The 21,862-nt window shown below is 38.6% G+C and overlaps 3 protein-coding genes across 7 annotated transcripts; 2 read left to right on the top strand and 1 right to left on the bottom strand.

Annotated features, from left to right (window-relative positions):
* Positions 1–2,604: 2,604 nt before the first annotated feature.
* Positions 2,605–4,832, top strand: LOC103963427 (hypersensitive-induced response protein 4). Its single transcript, XM_009376244.3, is given in 6 exon segments — positions 2,605–2,899; positions 3,011–3,131; positions 3,219–3,310; positions 3,577–3,673; positions 4,227–4,256; positions 4,259–4,832. Coding segments are annotated over 6 exon segments (873 nt in total). The 5' UTR covers positions 2,605–2,704; the 3' UTR covers positions 4,597–4,832.
* Positions 4,833–7,794: 2,962 nt separating this feature from the next.
* LOC103963428 lies at positions 7,795–19,747 on the bottom strand. 5 transcript variants are annotated; one of them, XM_048590565.1, is made up of 5 exons: positions 16,667–19,747; positions 14,691–14,915; positions 14,279–14,460; positions 13,807–14,108; positions 7,795–8,253 (listed from the first exon to the last, which is right to left on the bottom strand). In XM_048590565.1, exons 1-2 carry the CDS (start codon positions 18,988–18,990, stop codon positions 14,885–14,887), a joined length of 2,355 nt encoding a protein of 784 aa, XP_048446522.1. In that variant the 5' UTR covers positions 18,991–19,747; the 3' UTR covers positions 7,795–8,253; positions 13,807–14,108; positions 14,279–14,460; positions 14,691–14,884. The 5 variants fall into 5 exon arrangements, with proteins under 5 accessions (XP_048446522.1, XP_048446523.1, XP_048446524.1 ...); XM_048590566.1 differs by having other exon boundaries at positions 7,795–8,247; XM_048590567.1 differs by lacking the exon at positions 7,795–8,253 and having other exon boundaries at positions 13,650–14,108; positions 14,643–14,915.
* On the top strand, positions 12,156–13,442 carry LOC125480156 (uncharacterized mitochondrial protein AtMg00810-like). Its single transcript, XM_048590568.1, has one exon. The coding sequence runs from the start codon at positions 12,248–12,250 to the stop codon at positions 13,262–13,264; it is 1,017 nt and encodes a 338-aa protein (XP_048446525.1). The 5' UTR covers positions 12,156–12,247; the 3' UTR covers positions 13,265–13,442.
* Positions 19,748–21,862: the final 2,115 nt, after the last annotated feature.

The following is a 21,862-nucleotide window of genomic DNA, read 5'->3' as shown; positions in this document are numbered from 1 at the left end:
TAGAATTTTCGAAATAAACTGTCAAATTTTCCTCTTGGTTAATAAATTGAAAGAGAGAAGAAAACTACTATTGCCTAAAGAAAGGGTGCTATTATTGACGGGAAAAAAGGAAATTATGAACAAGATATGAATAAGATTTTCCCCTTGGCTAATCTTCCCGTTGAAATATATAGAGCTAGCTTGCTTAGTTAATTAATGACTAATTCGATGAGTTTCCGGGAGGCAACTCATTAACGTGCAAACATCGTATATTTATTTTTTATAGCAAGTATCTTAATATTTGATGGCAAATATAAAATTAAACTGCACGATGCCAAATATTTTTCGCTCCAAATAATCATTGATTAGCTGTAATGCCTTATATTGTAGAGACAACATAAGTTGAATATTACATAATATAAATACTAGGAGAGCCCAATGTTACACGAGGCAAAAAACCAACAAACTTGGCAGTCCTCTATTTGTAAATTAAACTTTATATATTTTAGGGTTAAGCTCATATATATGAACTTCCCAATCTTTAGAAGTAAGTTCAAGTTGGTCACAATTTTTTTTAACATATTATATAACTACCTTGCGTTTTAAAAATTAGACATTCAGTTAGGTTATTCGCGTTTAACTTGCCTAAAATGGGTCTATTTGAGGATTCATAGCTCTAAAATGAAGTGTTAGTGAAAATTAATTAGCTTCAATACATACCATTCCCTAACATTACTGACATCACTAATTAACGACAGTGACATAATTAACTTGACTCCGGGGACCTAACAAGTGTTTATTTTTGTAAATGTTAAGTAGTTATTTGGAATGTTTTAAAATGTTGACACAATTTCGAATCACCTCTAAAAGTTTGATAGTTATTTGTACTTAACTCTATAATTTAATTAACATGTTTTAGCAACATACACACTACACAAAACACATGCAGTCTTCTTGCGTACAAGCTACTTAATTTATGCATATCACTTGATTTTCTTTGGTATTAGAAGCTGTTTGAAAATAAATTTTATAAACTTGATATTAACACATAGAATCCCTATAAACAACTATGTGGTTAATTAATCATAATTAAATATAGTGCAAGAGGTCTCGTCCTTGCCTCCAGAAATGACAACACATATCTGGATCCGATCAAGTTGTTTCCCTAACAAGCACATCATAACAAAGCAACACATTACATAAAGTCTCGTTGTCCATCTCTTGCAGTGTAAGTCAGTAAGATGCTCCATCCTCTGTCCAGTCCTGCTAGAGTGATCAGACGACAGAGAGACGATGAATGTATGAATGCGTTTGTGTGGTCGAACCAATTTGACCTAATATTTTAACTGCTCTCATCATTAATTATAATATGAGTGGATGATATCATGAATGATTGAATGGACGATATGATTAATATGTCTCAATCCTAGAAATATTAATACAAAACAAATATATATATAGTTATAACTTGATAAGTAGAATAATAATATCATGTAACGGTGTATCTGAAACACCGACAAATCTCTCTTGAGCTCGTGAAGAACACATTATGGAGCATAGGATGGGAGTACTGATCAGACAGTGATGGAAAATGGGGGAAGCATGATGGAAACAACGTGTGGGCCGAAGATTTTTTGGTTGGAGGTTGAGCAAGCTTGGAAGGGGACATTTATGTGCAACGCTACCCTTCAAAGTTGTACCATGTCTTCTTCCTTGTCTTTGATTCTTTGCTTTGCAATCTTAAAAGTTCGAAACAAGAGAAGAAAAAAAAAGAAAAAAAAATTCCAAGAACATGCTACCCACATAATGTTTTTTTCCGTTAATCTAGGCGTTGAACACTTTAAAAACATAAACTATCAGAAAAGTATAGACTAGGCTGTTCATAACAATGCTCAAAATATCATCCTACTAAAGATTGCCAATCCAAACAGGAAGTTCTTAAAGAATACAAAAATCCATATCAAGGTTGTAGCTCCAATACGCGTATAATGTTCAGTGTGCGTGCCATACATGTATCCAACACGTCTAAGGGACTGTGGAGTATGGATGGATCTTCTATGCCCATACAATGTTTTTCTCTTGTATGTTCATGTACAAGGAGTATGCATGCATATGGATTTCGGGTGCATGTCTGTGCGCTTTTTACTTTGGATAGAAGGGTCGATGCACGACGCAACAGAACAAGTGCCGGTTTTGCACTCAGGATTTCGCAGAATTATAATTATGATACCATGTTAAACAACTACCAGACTCCAAATGCTTAAAACTGTTAACAAATGAGCCATCAGTGCGTATCAAACTAACATGTATAATGTATGATGTGTGATTTTATAGTGTTATTTTACTAGTAAATAGCGAGTTAGTAACCATGAATTTTTTGTAGAGAATCATTTCCATCGACAATTATTTGTAGTCTCCATAAAAACACCTCTTCTTTATTTCTTAGAAGGCATCCCTAAAATCTCTTAAGATTTGAAGCCCACCAGAACTTCTGTTTAGATGCTTAAATCCAGCCCAAGGTACTATTTCCGGGCCTATTCCCAGTGGACTGTATACGGATAAGATTGCTATCCAAAAGCCCAATCGTCCAAATGTCGGTTTTTTCTCCCCGTAGCGTATAAATAGTTCTCGGCGGTCGGCGTCCATCGTCAGCCCCCGCTCGTATTTCCACAGTCCCCAAATTTCGCACCACAAACCTGAGAGAGTCCGGTCCAATCCAATCCAGATGGGCAATTCGTGCTGCTGCTGCTGCACCTGGGTAGACCAAGCGACGATAGGCGTCTTGGAGAGGTGGGGCCGGTTCGAGAGGCTCGCCGAACCCGGTTTCCACCTCCTGAACCCGTTGGCCGGTCAATGGGTCGCCGGTATCCTCTCCACCAGGATCGCCTCCCTCGACGTCCGCATCGAGACCAAAACCAAGGTAATTTGATCATCCCTACTCGAAATTCATACTGCAAAAGCAAGAATTTGGAGTAAATTGTGAATTTTTGTTGGTGTTTAGATTGAAATTTTTTTGTGTAATTTTGGACAGGATAATGTCTTCGTGCAATTGGTGTGCTCGATACAATACAGGGTAGTGAGAGAGAACGCCGATGATGCGTTTTATGAGCTGCAAAACCCCAAAGAGCAGATTCAAGCTTATGTCTTTGATGGTAATTTTACTATATTGGTTAATTGGGGTTTCAATTTTTACGCGGCGCGAATAATTGAATTGAATTAAATTGAATTGGTATGCGTAGTGGTTAGGGCTCTGGTGCCGAGAATGACGTTGGACGAGCTCTTTGAGCAGAAGGGTGAGGTTGCGAAAGCGGTGTTGGAGGAACTTGAGAAGGTAAAATTTAAAATGATGAGATGAAATGTTTACCGTATTCGTGATCGTTTTGCGGTGGAATGCATGATTGTTACTATTTTATCGTATCAATGCTTTGAATTGAATGAGTTTGAGTTCAATTGGATTGTTGTGATTGCTTCTCACCCGTTTGTTTTGAGCAAAATTTTGTTCATTATTGTTATGTTTCGTTCTCTCAGAAACTTGTTATGCAAGAAATGTTTTGTTTTACATGATTTCTTACATTGTATGCTGAAATTTCTGATCAGGTTATGAGAGAATATGGTTACAGCATAGAGCACATACTGATGGTTGACATTATACCTGATGCCTCTGTCCGCAAGGCAATGAACGAAATCAATGCAGGTCATTGTCCTTGATTTTTCTTTCCCTGATTTTACTCATGGACATAGTTTCTGCTTGTATGTGTGGTAGGAAGACACATGTTTTGGGAGTTAGTATATTGTAGGACTGGAAGTTTTGGTTAGCCCCAGGTTTTGAGAACAAACATTTTGGAATGGTTATGTGCTATGGTTTACTCAGTTGCGTCTCTTCGATTTTTGCACAGAAGTGTATGATACTCGTGACATTCTGACGAGATATTCTTATGACATATCTGGCCTCAAAATGTTTAGATTCTGCTGTTTATGTTAAGCTGTAATTAAATTTGAGTTTGCTTGATGAAATTACTTTATATGTTGGAGCAAACAAACGTTGCTTTTGTTAACTTTTGGAACATTATTTGCCTAGACACAAGGTCTTCTTAGAAGCTCAACTTATTTGTTTTATGTTCTTGGTTAGCTCGAAATGTTGAATTGTGCGCACTGGTCAGTATTTGCAGTTTTGATATATGGTAATGGCTTGTAATTAAACGCTTATTCTTGTTTATATACTGAAAAATGGAGCATCTGTACTGCAGCTCAAAGGCTCCAGCTTGCCAATGTATACAAGGAGAAGCAGAGAAGGTGCTTCAAGTGAAAAGAGCAGAAGCTGAAGCAGAGGCCAAGTACCTTGGCGGAGTTGGTGTTGCCAGGCAGAGGCAGGCAATCACCGATGGATTAAGAGAGAACATCTTGAATTTCTCAGGCAAGGTGGAAGGCACCTCGTCAAAGGAGGTGATGGATATGATCATGATCACACAGTACTTTGACACGATGAAAGACCTTGGGAACTCATCGAAAAACACTACAGTTTTTCTACCCCATGGTCCGGGTCACATTAGGGACATCGGTGATCAAATACGCAACGGCCTAATGGAGGCATCTAGTGCTCAGCTAAATGCCGAGTAAATATGACCTTTTGGGCACGAACGGGTTAAGGTTGTTACATAAGACATAGTTTATAACTTTATGTAATCCGATCGGCTTCGTTTAATTTTGTTTGCATTTCTTTTGGAGTGAAGATCATGGTATTCTTACACCATGACGATGATGTGTATATATAAAGAAGTCGTAATGCAGCCCGATATATGTATAGCTCTAAATGAAGTATTTATTTTGAATAAATTGTATTTTTTTGTTCTAAATTGTTGAGTTCCGGCATGTTTTATTCTGTGTCACGAGTTGACAAAGTGGGCTTCACCTGTTTAAAATAAGGCCCATGGAACAAGAGTCCATTGTATTCTGGACTAGTTCATTTGATTGGGTTGGGCCTCAAGTAGCACCGAAAGGCCCAAATCGAATATTTGTCATGAATTATTATTATTATTTTTTTTTGGAGATGTATATGATAAATTATTTAGTGTGATTCTCAAATTTTCACGTGGCGTTGCGGCGTTATGAATCCATGTGTTATAATATGTTGGACAATATTGATATATTATAGGTCATTATCGTACTTATAATGCGTGTAATAGCATAAATCAATTGGTATCATTACTTAACAGCGTGACGATTTTGCTGAAGCTCTCGTGACGTAGGAGCACAGAGGTGGCATAATTATCTTTTGTTCATCTTCAGGACTATGCTTATACCATGTCGATGATATACACAAAATTCAAAGAGGGAATTGTGTAGGACAAATGGGTGGCATACTAGCATTCCAATACGACCGCCCTAGTCTAGCTTGTAGACCTAACTCGACCTAAAACGTTTATTCGGCTCCACACAAATGTTGTGTCGTAGGCAGGCCATAAGCAAAGAAAAAGTAAACCTAAAGTTTATTACTTAATCAACCTACTAATTATAAAAGCGAATATTTTTGCTCATCACTATCATTTCATGCTGATATTCACAATCTAATTTATCACTTTTAAATACGTTTAAATTTCAATATTTGTGTAGCAAATAAACCAAAATCTCAAAAGTTAAATTCATCAAACATTGAAACATAGAGTAATGAACAATACTATTCTTTAAAGACGGTGAACAAAAATACACTTATTATAAAAAGCGTTAGGGTTAAACGTGGAGCAATTAGTAAAACCCTTTTGCCCAAAAAATAAAGTAGAATAATACGTTTAGGTGGCCAACTTTGAGTGGTACAGAGATGTAATCATAAAATTATAGGGAATATTTAGAGGAGGATTTTTTGTAATGATAATGTATGATGACTATCAGGGTGAGATTAGATAATTGGAGATATTGATTTGACGGGAGTGCACTTAATTAATTCGTTTTCTTCCTTTTTTTGGTATTTACTTAATGGCAAGAAATTATAATGACTAAGAGGTGAGATGGATTTTTCAGCCTTCTAGGGCTAAACGGGTGGAGTCATTATTTAGTATGCTCGGAATATAATTACGTGGCTTTATTATTTTATTTCTCTCAAGTTATAACACATGAATTATCACTTAGTAATGCGATTCAGTTATATTTTTTTTTACTTGTAAGTAAGATGTTTTAAGTTTGATTCTCGTCAAATGCGAATTTGAACCACATTCTTGTTAGTTTATTATGAGACTAAGCTCACCTCCCTCTCTCTTAGTGTAGATGATTTTTTTTTTATATTAATACACTCTAAAGTGAGACAAATTAACAGTATCGTTTACGTTTACCTTACCAAATCAACTTGTGTTTTCAGTACCCATAAAAATCTCTCAAAAGAAGCGAGAATCTTGGTTGTATGAATTGGGAAGTAAAAAGTGACCAATGTCAAAGAGATACAGAACTAGTTCTTGGTATGATTTATAATTTATCTGATGTTGGTTTGAACACCAACTTGTGTTTAGATTTTGGTTTTTCAAACAAGAAGAAAGAAAAAAAAAAAAGTTTTAATTAAAATTCTTTTTCCAATTTAGCCACTTGGTAGGAAAAACCTACTTACTAGAGAGATGCCATTTGTAACAAAGTCAAATGAAAAATTGCACAAATTAGCAATTTTCATTTTTGAGTGCTAGTATCAGTTGTTCACAGGCACGTCAGTGATTGTGAGTTGTTAATACATGAAATTTGATTTGCACACATCAACGATTCACAATCACATGATACTCGTTCATGCTACGCTCCAACAACTCATTGGCTCAAAGTCACCCGAAGGTAAGGTACGGTTTGGTGTTTTTCGCTACAATTGGCTACTCTAATAAAGTGTATAGGTAAGTCATTACAATCAAAACTCGAGGACCACAACTTTTAGGTGTGGGGTTAGTGGTTAGAGATACTAAAACTTTGTGAAAGAAATTGATTTGAGTACTATCTTTATCATTATAACACATCATACATATGGTTGAAGTTCATGTGAATGAAATCATAGAAAGACAGACACTTTAGAATACAAAAAAGAAAAAATAGCCTTATTAATTGAATTGCCCCTTGAAATTAGCATTTAATCTCAATTTGTCTTTGAAATTAGTTTTGTCTCATGAAACTGCCATTTTCAACTCTTTTGGTCTCATTTCACCTTATTTCGTTAAAGAAACGCTAAATTCTAACCTAGTAAATCATTAAATTCCTTTCTCTTTTGTCGTGAATTCTAATTTGTTTCACCAAGAAGATCAGTCAATTGAACTAAAGAGCATGATGGATGCAACACAAAGAGGTGTGTAAAAATGAAATATTCAAAATACCCTTGCATTTAACGTTTCTTCAACAAAATGAGGTGAATTGAGACCAAAAGAGTTGAAAATGACAGTTTCAAAATGCAAAGTGAAACAAAGTCAATTTCAAAAAATAAATTGAAACTAAATGATAGTTATATGGACAATTCAATTAAAAAAAAAAAAAACACACCAAAGCTGGTGGTACAGATATGTAATTCAATTCCCTGCCCCACCATCAGATACCCAATTTAACCTTTATTTTTACCAAGCATGTGCAAAAGAGTAGTTGGATTAAAAAATGATGTATTTCTGCATAAATCCATATCTAATCATTAATTATATATTATCATGACCAGTTTTTCACTTTTCTGTGTGGAACTTACTCAATTATTGGTGGAACAACAGTATGGAGTACAAAGAAATAATGTTTCCATTTTCCCTCATAAAACTAAAGTCACCAAAAAAAAGAGGCCACAGGCAATAAATACATACCAAAATTCATTTCATATCATATCATATCAATTTTACATAATTTTTTCAAGTACTTACATTCATTCGGTGTTGACATATTTAATCATCTAACAACTTAAATTGAGTGATCAAGGAATGATCAAATACATATCGACTCTAAATGTCTGTACGTACTCATGAAAAATGGTGGACATGGGGTTTCAAAATTCAAACACAATCAAGAAGAAAAAGAGGGAGGGGGAGAGATGATATAAAGGGAAGAAAGCTAATTATGGAGGAGCATTTGAAAGTGTGAAGATTCTTGTAGAAAAGAGTGTTGTCCTATACTAATCATCATATCTACTTTCCCTTTAACAAGGACTTGAGTGGAGAGTGAACAAATGAATTCATTCCTCCTATCCATACAAGGGTTAAAAAAAAGGCTTAGGCTTTCCCCTTTCCCTCCTGGTTGGTGAGCAGTCAGTACTTTGCCTCCCTTTGCCGACAGGAACCTCTGTGCCTTCACCAAATTCAGTAGCAAATGAAATCAAAGGTAGAAAGAGAGTAACAACATTTTACTCCGCCACTCACTACACTTAATTAAAAAGAGTTTTCTAGCCGAAATGATCTTTTGAGATTAACATAAAACTTTTCAATTTGGTCTTGAATTTAAAATTGGTAGAACTTGTTCTTGAGTTTGTACACTGTCAATTATTTTGGTTATTTCGTAAAAATCTTCATTAAATAAAGAGAAAATGACAAAAATACCTTCAAATTTTGTCAAATCATTTGGCCTATTTTATTAAATTGAGGGTATTTTTATCATTTTCTTCTTGTTTAAAGGGGATTTTTTATGAAATGACCAAAATGATTGACGGTGGACAAACTGAAGGATTAGTTCTACCGATTTTAAATCTCGAGGAGCAAAGTGAGAAGTTATGTTAATCCCCGAGACCATTTTAGCTAAAAATACCATTAAAAAGTGAGAACTTTCATTGATCGCAAGAGAAGTTTGATACAACTGTTTGACTAGGCAATTCTCTCACCTAACAGAAATTCACGCTTTTGTGAGAGGTGACCTGCAGATGACATAATCAGGCACCTCTACCCAAGTTTTTTACTTCGTTCACGTACCCACTTGTATTGGACGACAATATCGTCCCCTTGATATTAGGAGTAGATTTGATCCGTATGAATCAATGTAAATCATCTTTGTTTCCTTCCTAGAATAGACTTCCTTGTATTATATAAGTCTTGTATTATATAAGTCTTGTACTCAATTGTAAGTGAATAAGTATTATTCAAAGTTGATTCCCAGACTTCATATTTCTAAACCCTAGCCGAGTTACCTTTCAACATGGTATCAGAGCACCGTTTCTGGTGACTCTGAATACCCACACAGCTTCCGCAAATCCTAACAGACACAACATCACCTAAACCACCATGGGCGATCCAATACCTAAGGCGTCCATTGACACCCAAAAACCTATGGAGACATTCACAGATGTCTCGAATCCTTTTATTATACATCCCTCGGATCAACCTGGGAATATCTTGGTCTCCAAAACACTTCAAGGAGACAACTACAATACCTGGAGTCGTGCTATGCGAATTAGCTTGAGCGCGAAAAATAAACTTGGCATGGTTGATGGCACCATTAACCCTCCATCAGAGACTGACAAACAATTTGCATCATGGCAAAGATGCAATGATATGGTCCTTGCCTGGATTCTCAACTCAGTCCACGACGACATTGCGAGCAGCGTTTCTTATTACACAACAGCAGCCGATGTTTGGGCTGACCTGCGAGATCGTTTCTCACAAGGAAACGACTCACGTATTTATCAAATCAGGAGAGAGATCGTTGAACACAGACAGGAACAACAATCGATCCAGGTTTACTACACGAAACTGAAAGCGTTGTGGGATGAACTGGCATCCTACAATGAAACTCCGACTTGCACCTGTGGGGGATTGAAGAAGATGAATGATCGAGATGAGAAAGAAAGGGTGATGCAGTTCCTGATGGGTTTGAACGACTCTTATGCAGCAGTACGTGGACAGATACTATTGATGCAGCCACTACCAGACACTCGGAGGGCATATTCCCTTGTTCTCCAACAAGAGAAGCAAGTAGAGGTATCTCTAAATCGTAACAATATAAATATGCATGCTATGAATATAACCCGTAACAGGGAGACTGCTGCATCAAAAGGAAACACCATTCAATGCTCATATTGTGATCAAAAATACCATACCGTGGATCGATGCTTTTACCTGTATGGTTTCCCGCCTGGCCATAAGTATCATGGCAAATCAGTCAAGCCACCAAATAAAAGAAAACCTGCGGCAAACCAAGTCACGGTGGAGACCGAGACCACCAAGGGTGTAGACTCACGACACAAGGCGACGTCCAGTGACGGTCCAAAGTTCACCACAGAAGAATATAATCAACTTATGGCAATGCTCAAGAAGAGCAACATTGATGGTAATCCGCAGCATTTTGCAAATGCAACAGGTACAATCACACCTTCTTCTGACTTGTCAGAGAAAACTTTATATTGGATCATTGATAGTGGGGCAACAGACCATGTATCTCCTTCTCCTCATTTGCTTGACAAGAAGTCATTATCCATGCTGGATTCTGTACAATTGCCGAATGGAGGACATGCCTTAATAGACTCGATTGGTTCTATACAAGTTACCCCACACATTAAACTTGATGGCGTGCTCCATGTGCCTAACTTCCGAGTTCACTTATTATCTGTTAGCAAACTTACTGAAGCATTACGATGCATAGTGATTTTCTTCCCTGATTTCTGTGTGATACAGGACATGGATACGAGGAGGACGATTGGCCTGGGCAAGCGATATAATGGGCTTTACTACTTGGCGCCAGAACACAACCTTCGCCTTGCTCATCACATTAGCCGCAACTCCACCCTCTGGCACCAACGATTAGGGCACCCTTCTACCGGTCCTCTGCAAACTTTAACCAAACAAGTTCCATCAATAGTATTTGATTCCAGTCATACATGTGACGTTTGTCCTCTTGCTAAACAAACTCGGTTATCTTTTCCGTCCAGTTTTATTTCTTCTAAAGCACCTTTTGATTTGATACATTGTGATATTTGGGGACCTCACCGAGTCAATTCCCATTCAGGGGCTCGGTATTTTTTAACGATTGTTGATGATTATTCTCGCTATACTTGGATACATCTCATGCGTTTTAAATCCGAAACACAAGGATTGTTACGTTCCTTTATTGCTTGGGTCCAAACACAATTTCATTGCATGCTTAAAACACTTAGGGCTGATAATGGTGGTGAATTTACCTCTTTACGTTCCTTTTTTGATGACAAGGGTATCATATTCCAAACTTCTTGTCCGTCCACGCCTCAACAAAATGGGGTTGTTGAACGGAAACACCGTCATCTCCTCAATGTTGGTCGAGCTCTACGGTTTCAAGCCAATTTACCACAACATTTTTGGGGGGAAAGCATACAAACAGCGTGTTATTTAATTAATCGTTTACCTACACCTCTTCTTGGTCATAAAACTCCTTATGAGCTTTTGCATTGTCAAACTCCCGATTTTTCGCATCTTCGGGTTTTCGGTTGTTTGTGTTATGCTACCAACCTCCATCCTCACCATAAGTTTGACCAACGTGCTCAAAGATGTATTTTTGTTGGGTATCCATTAGGTCAGAAGGGCTATCGTGTTTATGACCTTACCACACACAAAATTTTTTCCACTCGTGACGTGATCTTCCATGAAACTATGTTCCCTTTTTCCTCTCAACCACTTGACCATCACCCTGCTCCACCTATCCTACCTATTCCCACCGACTCTCCATCTCATCCTCTTCCCACCGATTCTCCATCTCATCCTAATCCCACACCGCCACCGCCTGACACCCTTTTATCCACACCGACCGACACCCTTTTATTCACACCGACAGAAACTGCTCCTCTTACTCCCATCGAACCCTCTCTCTCCACCACACCTGCCCCACCTGCCCCTCGCCAATCTGGCCGCGCCCTCAAGCCCTCTGTCAGGCTTCAGGGATACCATTTATATCATGTGCAATCTCTTGCTCCCAGCGCCACGTCCTCCTCCATGTCAGGTACTCGCTATCCTTTATCTCACTATGTATCTTATGCTCATCTTTCACCATCGCATCGCTCTTTTGCTTGTGCTATTTCGACTCTTGTCGAACCCACCACTTTTGCACAGGCTAACGGTGATCCTCAATGGCGTGCTGCCATGGACTCTGAGCTTCTGGCCCTTGAACAAAACAACACATGGACTCTCACTACCTTACCTCCTGGTCATCGCGCCATCGGTTGCAAATGGGTCTACAAAATCAAGTACAACTCCGATGGTACCGTCGAGCGTTACAAAGCTCGTCTTGTGGCCGACTCAACAAGTCCCTTTATGGCCTTAAGCAAGCCTCTCGCAGCTGGTTCCATAAATTTTCCACTGCCATAAGTCAAGCCGGCTACCAGCAGTCAATGGCCGACTACTCCCTATTCACTAAGGTGCGTGGAAATTCGTTTACAGCCGTCTTGCTTTATGTTGACGACATGATTATCACAGGCAACGATGAGGTTGCCATCCATGACCTCAAGCAATTTCTTCAATCCCATTTTCGCATTAAGGACCTTGGACACTTAAAGTACTTCCTTGGTGTGGAGGTGGCTCGGTCTTCTCAAGGAATTGCCATCTCACAACGTAAATATACACTTGACATTATTGATGAGGCCGGCTTACTTGGTGCAAAGCCTGCAAAGTTCCCAATGGAAGAAAACTTGAGATTATCTCCAACGGAAGGGCAACTTCTCCATAATGCCTCGCAATACAGGAGGCTTGTTGGGAAACTTATTTATCTCACAATCACGAGGCCGGAGATTTCATACTCGGTCCATATACTCAGCCAATTTATGCAACAACCAAGAAAGCCTCATCTAGACGCGGTGCATCGTCTTCTACGATACTTAAAGGGGTCACCTGGACAAGGACTTCTTTTTCCTTCAAATGGGAGTTTGACGTTGAAGGGATATTGCGACGCCGATTGGGCTCGCTGTCCACTTACAAGAAGATCTGTCACAGGCTATTGTATTTTTCTTGGAGGTGCACTAGTTTCTTGGAAAACCAAGAAACAATCTACCGTTTCGAGATCCTCAGCTGAAGCGGAGTATCGTGCCATGGCTTCAGCTACATGTGAGCTTACGTGGATGAAGTACCTATTGGCTGATCTGCAAATTGATCACAAGGGTCCGGCAAAGTTACACTGTGACAACCAAGCTGCACTCCACATAGCTGCCAATCCCGTTTTTCACGAACGCACCAAACACATAGAGATCGACTGCCATGTTGTTCGTGAACGACTGCGCTCTGGGGTTATTTCGACAACCTATGTACCTACTGGACAGCAGCTTGCCGATATATTCACCAAGCCACTTGGACAGTCAGCATTCCGTTCTCTACTTGGCAAGATGGGTGTTCTTGACATTCACACTCCACCTTGAGGGGGAGTATTGGACGACAATATCGTCCCCTTGATATTAGGAGTAGATTTGATCCGTATGAATCAATGTAAATCATCTTTGTTTCCTTCCTAGAATAGACTTCCTTGTATTATATAAGTCTTGTATTATATAAGTCTTGTACTCAATTGTAAGTGAATAAGTATTATTCAAAGTTGATTCCCAGACTTCATATTTCTAAACCCTAGCCGAGTTACCTTTCAACAACTTGGTATTTTCACAGTGTACTGCTCAGTCGAGTTAGTACATTGGGTTTCTAATTTCTAGGGCAAGAGGATGTTACGATTGGTATCGTTTATTCCAAACTCAAACAAAGTACGATTTGAAGGTGCACCAGAAAGCGTAATAATTCTCCAAAACATGGAAGTTGGAACACTAGACACTAAAACCATGTCCAACTCAACTAATGACTTCATATGCCACTTTTGCCAGTGTTTTTCTGTTTCTTGGTCCCATTTTTCGTACTGTATCATTCTTGCAACAATACTTAACGGAAAAACGAGGATTAAATTTGAATGTATCACCTGCTCAAGCCACGAACGGAGTTTCCTGAAGAATCATATATACAGTGAATACCACGTACATGTTCTCCCATCTTAAAGCGATCGCCACAAGGCTATGGTCCTTCTAGCCAGTTAAACCACTAATGAAATCCATTGATGCGTGACGCACAACCCGTTTTAGTTCTCAACCTGCACAAAGAAAGGACCACATACATGTTCTCCCATCTTAAAGCGATCGCCACAAGGCTAAGGTCTTTCTAGCCAGTTAAACCACTAATGAAATCTATTGACGCGCGACACATAAACCCGTTTTAGTTCTCAGCCTGCACAAAGAAAGGTGTTGCACATAGGTTAGCTAGTGTAAATCCTCAAGTGTACTCAAGAATTTTTTAAAAGGTTGGGAATTTATGGTAAAACGTTGGCCCGGGTGGAGCCAATGTTGAAAGGGGGCTGGAGATTAAGTACGTGAATAACAAGTAAAAGAAACACCAACCTATTACTTATAGTCAACATTACTAGCCGAAATTACATGCAGATTTGGTTCAAGTTCGTTGCAATATCCCTTTCAGTCATATTATGCACATCCTCTTGGAGACAACCCTCCTTGCTTCCATTTTGCTCAACACTTTTTAGTAATCATGGCAGGCCTATCAGATAACTGTGCAGACCGTAAATCTTCATCGTTGAAAAACGAAGTTAGTAAGGGCCCAGTTGGAGACTAAAAATGTCACAAGATATAGAATGTTTAAAGCACAAGTTATCAAAGATGATGAGAAGTAATCTTAAGTTAAAAATTTAAAACATATCAATAAACACAAAAATAGAGAGAAAGAAAGATAAGAGACACACAGACATACAGCGGGAGATCGAGAGAGAGGAATGATGGGAAACAAGACCCCTTGTACCTTCCTTTTCGTTGACCATGACAACTAAAGCACTGAAATGGACTTCCACTTCGCATGGTGGGGGCTCTTCAATTTCAGAAACTGATATACCAGCAGATATGCCTAGTTCAATCAGTGAGAAGTGCGTCTTCGGTTACAAAGATTCGCTCTCGTGTTCTCACGAGGTTTGACCCATGCGACGACTCAAGCCTGGTTTACCATCCACCCAACCAGTTCAAGAAAACCCTGTCCTGCAGCAGAAAGAAAGTGTCAAACATTTCAAACAAATGCCATTTTAGTCTCCTTCGGTGATTTCGTTTCTCAAGAAAATATTACGAGTTCTATGCTTAAATTAGGGTGTACCACCACTCGTTCCAAACATTAAGCTTTGCCACATTTCATCAAAGGTCCGAACAGGTGTTCCATAAATTGCAAAAAACAAAAAAACCGGAGTCCTTCGTATGGTAGTTATACATTTCAGGTTATAGGAAAAACACAAACAGAATTAAGTTAAATGGGCAAAAGAGAAAAAACTAGATATGAGCTGTACTCAGATTGTGAATTGAAAACAACTAGAAAAGTCCTGTACAAGAAATCAAATCATGACAAGATACTGAGGCCATGCAGTGCTAATTTGAACAGGTTGTATAACAACATAGTCAATCTTGGTCATTAGCATCGATCCTATGTGTTCAATGTATGCGTACATGACTACATGTGAAAGTTATCTGATTCCGAGATCTTAGGACACCAGAAGTGGAACTGCCTGCATATCAACTTATCTAAACAGTATGGTGTTCAGCATGGCACAACACACTTAGCATAGAAGCCAATACTAACTGAGAGTGTGACTGCATATTCAACAGATATACAATGCCCTACGGATATCTTGTCCAATAAGAAGCGGCACATTGTCTTCTTATTTGCTTAGAATTACAGAAAATTAGCAGTGGTATGCATGTAAGTTTCATGACAGGTACTTCAACCAGAGCAGTTAGACTTTGGGTCCACCCGATTGTTAAGTTGAACTCGGGTGATGAAAAATAACGTATACAGAAATATAAGTTTTGAGGGACAGAAGAGGCTAGATGTAATGAGCCATCATGTGGCCAAAATTGGTTTGGTATTCATCTTTAATTGATTCAGAACGTTATTCCTCACGGTAGCTCTAGTCCACGTTAACACTGCAGCATCCAGGCACCACTTTAACAATGGAGATCCTATTTTGGTGTTCTACTAAAGACTCATATTCTTCTACCTCTTCTTTCCTCTTCTGAGACAATCTAACATGTCACTTTTCAATTTGTTTTCATGTCATTATGTTGGGCATTGAGCATGCTTAAACGCTAATACCACTATAAGCATCATTACTGCAGAAAAATAGCCCAAAATAATGGAAATGTAAATTTTTCACCAGTCATATGGCCACCAATTCATTATATTTTAGTTAAGAGCTGAACTTAGTGCAATGAAATGGAAGAAGATGTTACATAGGAGGACTTATCCAAATCAAATATCTCATACACAAGAAGAAAACAACAATCAATAACTGATATCAACAACGGAAACATGATAAACGCAATTTTGTTAATATAATGAAGAGAAATTGGATTTTGGAGGACACCATATTAAACGTAAAGAAACATATATCTCAAATTACTCTTGAAAGATGTTACAATTTATATTCAATCATCTTCCTGGACCACTTTTATGATTATAAAGATCAAAGGGCTTCTTCTTTACAACGTACAAACAGAAGAAACTCACAATCATTTTTTGGCAAGAGATTGACTATTTCATTAGAATCATGAAGATATGCCAGTTTCAGTAATACAATGTTCAAAATTCCTTCACATTAACCTTCCCTTCCAGCAATAACACTGAAATCTTTTAACTAGATGTGAAGTATAACTAGAAGAGAAAACAAAAAGAGAGGAAAGAATTCAATAAATCCTAGAGTTACAGAATCCTAGAGGAGTCAAAAAGAAAAACATTACACTGTGGGTGCACCGGAAAAGACCTCAGTCAGCATGTCATCCTCAATGTCTGCAGTCCCAAACAGCTCTGCTTCCTTTTCTTCCTCACTAGAAAGATCCCTTCTCTCAAGTTTGGCATGAGCTGCAATAAATATCATCTTCTGCACCTTTTCCAGGCCTACCCTTGAGTGCCTATGTACACGAATCCATTTCATGAAAGACCAATTGCACTTAAATCCACATGAGGTTGCATGGAGGAAGATAAGTCGCACTGCAACCCTCCCCAATGTCTTTAACTCACTTAGACAAGTTTCCCACACAAGTCTGCTGCTCTGCGGGTTTGCCATTTTCATCTTTCCAGTTACAGGATCTCGCTGTTTAACCTGAACTGCCTGAGCATACAGCGGGTCCATTCCTTCTGTTCTCCATTTCATGAGCTCCATCAACGCAACATGAGCTTCTTCCCTGGAAACCAACCTCGTAATGAGCTTATCTACATCCTTCTCCTGCTCGTGCGTCAAGCACTTGAATGGTGGAAGATACTTTCCACTAGTGTCCCTCATCAAGTATATCGGGTCAAGTATAAATGCAGCCGACCATGCTGGGTGGTAGTTCTTTCTGAATCGTTTGTCAACTATTTTCTCAACAGGACCTTCAACAATGTTGAATTTGGCACACCAATCCTTTACTTTTGTTCTCAATTCTTCCCAAAGGGGCAGGCATTGCCCAAGTAATGGCCTCTCAGCCTCAATCTCCTGAGTCGTCCCCCTGATCATCTTAACAAGTGAATAAACCGCCTCTAATTCATTCCAAAAACCTTCAGTTTGAATCATCCCTGCAACTTCCCTTGCAATTGGATCCTCCAGACATATCGCCTTATAGAAATCATCCAAGACAACCATTTGGAGTATGCGGGCACAGCTCAATATATCCTCCAGCATTGCATAGACAGGTGCAAAGTTCTTTGAGGTATCACATTTGGGCGAAGGAATTTGGATCAACCCAGCATATTCAAGCTCTTGCATCTTGTACTTCTCGAAAGCCTGCCTAACCTCAGAGGTGCTATCTACAAAATTCGCAACCTTTAAGCAATTTTCAATGACAACCCTGAACAATGGAAGCTCTTTGTTAAAATCCTTAATCAAAGACATGAACCCCTGAAGCTGACAGGAGACGTTCACCATCCAGTGGTTCTGAGTCTCCAAATTCCTCAGTGCCTTGGCCTTATACTTGTCCGCAACTATCCCCACGCAACGCTGCACAGCATTCCCACATATACCGGTAACTGAGTCCCACAACACCTCTTCTGCATATTTCGTTGGAACTGACCCGCCAGTAAACACTGCCTTCTGGAAAACACTAATCCCATTCGGAAGATTAACCGTGAACTTAACAACATTCTCCTCCCCACAAGAATCCCTGCTTTTCCACCCATCAGAAGCAACTTGAAAAAACATTGCATCTCTAATCCTAGCTTCAGACTCAGCTTTCACCTCATCAAACTTAGCATCAAGTCGAGCACCCGAAAGCTCGCGCTGCAACAATGCAGGCAAGCCCACCTGGCTAAGGAAAGCCCTGAACTTGGGATGCTCGAGGCTCGAAAACGAGACCGACCCACATGACTCATAGAACCACTCAGACAGTAATTCAAGTGCAGAATCAATCTGCTCCTTACTAAGAGTGGCACCAGGAGAAGCTTTGGGACTCTTAAGTTTCTTCACACTTTTTTCTAACATTGCCAAAGCACCCAAATCCTCCTTCCCACCGGATAACACCAAATGGTGCTGATCTAGCCCCGTACTTCTCGCAATCCCAACTGGGTTTGGAGACTGTGAGAAATTATGATCACCGCAGAAGCCGGAAGACTCGATCATAGCTAAAGAATGAACCTGAATCGAAGTAGGACTAGTAAGAGGAGGAGCTTGAGAAATAGGAGAAGGACTAATACCCATTTGCGAGCTCCGCTTTCTGTGATTGTGTGACGAGGGAGACGGCAAGGAAGATATGGGAACCGGCGAAGCCGCCACAGTTGAATTGGGTCTCAAAACAGAGGTAAAATTCGGGCAGGTACCCCGTTTGAGATGCTCCGAGGCGGTTCTGGAGGGGTTGGACGCGGAGAAGACGGCGTCGCAGAGGGAGCACTTGAGCTTGACGGCCTTGGGAAGGTTGGAGTTGGGGGCGCGAACGAGAATGGGCTCCAAGTGAGCCCAGTACCAAGCTCCTTTCCCCTTTATGGCCTTTGTTCGAACAGTCACCAGGCTTTCGAATCGCCGGTTGAGGGCCCTAGCGGCTATGTCGTCCGGCGAGAGAGATGGGTCGGTGGGGGTTGAGTTTGTAGAAGCCATTGAAGCAAACGAGTTGAAATTGGGGAGTGTGAGTGACACAGTGAGTGAGTGAAGTGGTCGGCTTTCAGTGAAAGAACCAAGCTTTTTGGTGAGGTTGGTCTCTCACGGAGGTAGGTTCCGGGCATTTAGCCGGAAAGTGAAGGCCGCGGCGAAATGGGATTTGGGTTCGGGTTCGGGTTCGGATTGAAGCGGAGGTCCATTTCCATGGCGATCTTGGGGAGTGAAAAGAGTGAAAAGAGTGAAAAGAGATGGAAGCTTGATGCTTTTCAATTGAGCTTTAATGGTGGGAGGTTTGTGAAATACTCAAGACTCAGCTGCAAAACTGCTCAACTGCACCTTCATCACACAACAGAAATGAGGGAGTACGGAGACATTCATATAGCGCAGACTCTGCAGACTCTAGAGAGAGAAAGTGAGAGAGTGACGAAACAGGGGAGAGAATTTTATTCGACATGATCAAAAAATATAAAGATCTTTTTCTATTTATTCTTCTGACCAACACATTTTTTTTCTATTTTTTTGTTTTTTATTTCCATTTTTTCTGCTCTGTGAGAATTTTTGTCAATGTCTAAAAGTGCTTGGAATTTCTTGGTGTTTGACAGAAATGGAAGAAATTGTGTTTCCTTTTTTCGGAATTTCAAAATTACCTTCTATGCTTCTTGATTGGAGATTTTCTTTAGCTTATAATGAAATTTTGTTGTGGTAAGTGCGAGACATTAATTGATTGAAACTTCATAATTTATATTGTACAGTTTTTACATTAACATTTGTAGTTCGGTAATCAATTTTTTTAAGGCTCATAATTCAATTATAGTATTCATCATTCACGTATAAAAAATAAACAAATAAATAAACATGAGTTTTGCACAAATATTTCTTAAATACGCAAGGCCGTAGATAATGGATTTTCATTATTTTTACTTGGGATTCTATATAAATACTTTCATTTCTCTCTTTTACTTTAGGATATTTTTGCTCATCACTATTAAGTGATGGTGATACTCACTGTCCTATTTATCACTATTAGATGAGTTTAAATTTTGAGAATGGTATGATCAATAGATATAAATCTTAAAATTTAAACTTATCCAACAGTAATAAATAAGATGTCATTTCCTTTCTATGTTATTGCTCCTTTCCGTTTTTGTGGAGATTGTAGTACTATATATTATATCCTTTTATACCATTATGCATTGTATATATATCCTATGGACGGATGCATAGTATTGTTTTTCTTTCCTCTTATTGTGTTTGTTACCATTCAAGTTCAGATTCCATTGTTAGAGGAATAAAATACATCGACATTGTTTACATATGTACATTGTCATGTGTATTGTTTTTATTTTAATTTTTGATAGATAGTTGGGAACTCTAATATGTATCATATGTTGGATTCTTGCATATTATACATGTTGATAGTGAATTCCATGTCGAGGAAATGAGAGACCTTATACATGCTTATAAGCTATTGATGCATAAAACCGATTTAACTTTAAAACAATGTAAAGTGTCAAGATGTGACCCTCTCTAGGTTGCTTCTATTACCTAGTGATGATAGTATGTAAAGAGATAAGAAACAAATGAAACAAACACAAGATATACATGGTTCACCTTAAGTTGGGCTACGTCCACCATGATGGAGGAACTTTCATTAATAATGTAGAGTTACATGATACAAGGGTTTAGACATAGTCATTATTTAGTGGGTACTAATAATAGATTCACTAAGTAGAATAAGATCATTAGGGATCAACTGGGGGGAGAATAATCTTCTTTCATAGTTGAGGAGAGTCCTTTTTTTTCGTCTGCGGTCAATCTGGGACTAGAAGATTTATTCTAAGTGTTAACATGTGTCGCGTTGTGATTGGTCTCCTGGTTGGAGAGAAATTCATGTGCTTTGGCATGGATGCTTTAGCATGACCTCTTTAGTAGGTCTTCGAATTTATAACGTTGACAAGTGCTCGGTAATTTCGAGATTAGTGAAGTATGGTGTGTGCAAACATAAGTAATTGGGCTACTCCCAATATTCTCAATTACTTTTATAGGTGGAACCTCAACTTTCTTCATGGTGTTAAAGCAAATTATTCCATGTGTAAAGCCCAACAGTAACACATGCTCCGCGTCATCTCGTTTGTGTTGTTCACGTGTAAGGCTTGAAAATTTGCCACAGGTGAGGGAACATGTTGATAGTGAATCTCACATCGAGAAACAGAGGAACCTTGCATATACTTATATGTAATTGAGTTACTCTCTATATAGTCAATTAGTTTGACGGTGAAACCCCAATTTTCTTAATATATTTACTTTAACCGTATAAAATTAAAAATTTAGCTAATCCAGTATGATTATATAGGGATCTATATATATGATGATCAAGACTTGAAATATTAAGCATCAAAGTGGAACCAGTTAACTATTTGATTGTGATAATGTGATATCGTTTGTCAAACAAGAAAAATTATTTGATTGTGGTAATGTGATCATCATACTTGAAAGTTTGGTGAAGTGGTTACAAGGGTGACCCATAAATATATCACTACTTTTTGTTTAATTATTTTTATTGGATGATTTCAAAATAATAAAAATAAAAAAGGGAAGAACAAATTGCAAGAAAATTTCCAAAAAAAAGAAAAGGAGAAGTTCATGAAGGCAGTGACATTTTTTATTGTACTTATAAAAGTGGTATTGATTTTATAAAAATAAAGAATATATATATATATATATAAGGGTCGTGCTATTTATACATTTTTATTTTTTATTTTTTATACACCCTCTTAAGTTTCGAGCCTCAGATTGAGTGAGTTGAAAATGATAAATGATAGAAATTAACAGTAATATGTGAGATAAAAACAAATGTATAAATAGCACCGTC

Source organism: the organism of the source record quoted next, unplaced genomic scaffold, assembly GCF_019419815.1.
Source record: "Pyrus x bretschneideri cultivar Hongxiangsu unplaced genomic scaffold, Pyrus_bretschneideri_v1 Contig32, whole genome shotgun sequence".
Taxonomy (NCBI): Eukaryota; Viridiplantae; Streptophyta; class Magnoliopsida; order Rosales; family Rosaceae; genus Pyrus; species Pyrus x bretschneideri.
This window is presented reverse-complemented; position numbering and strand designations above follow the sequence as displayed.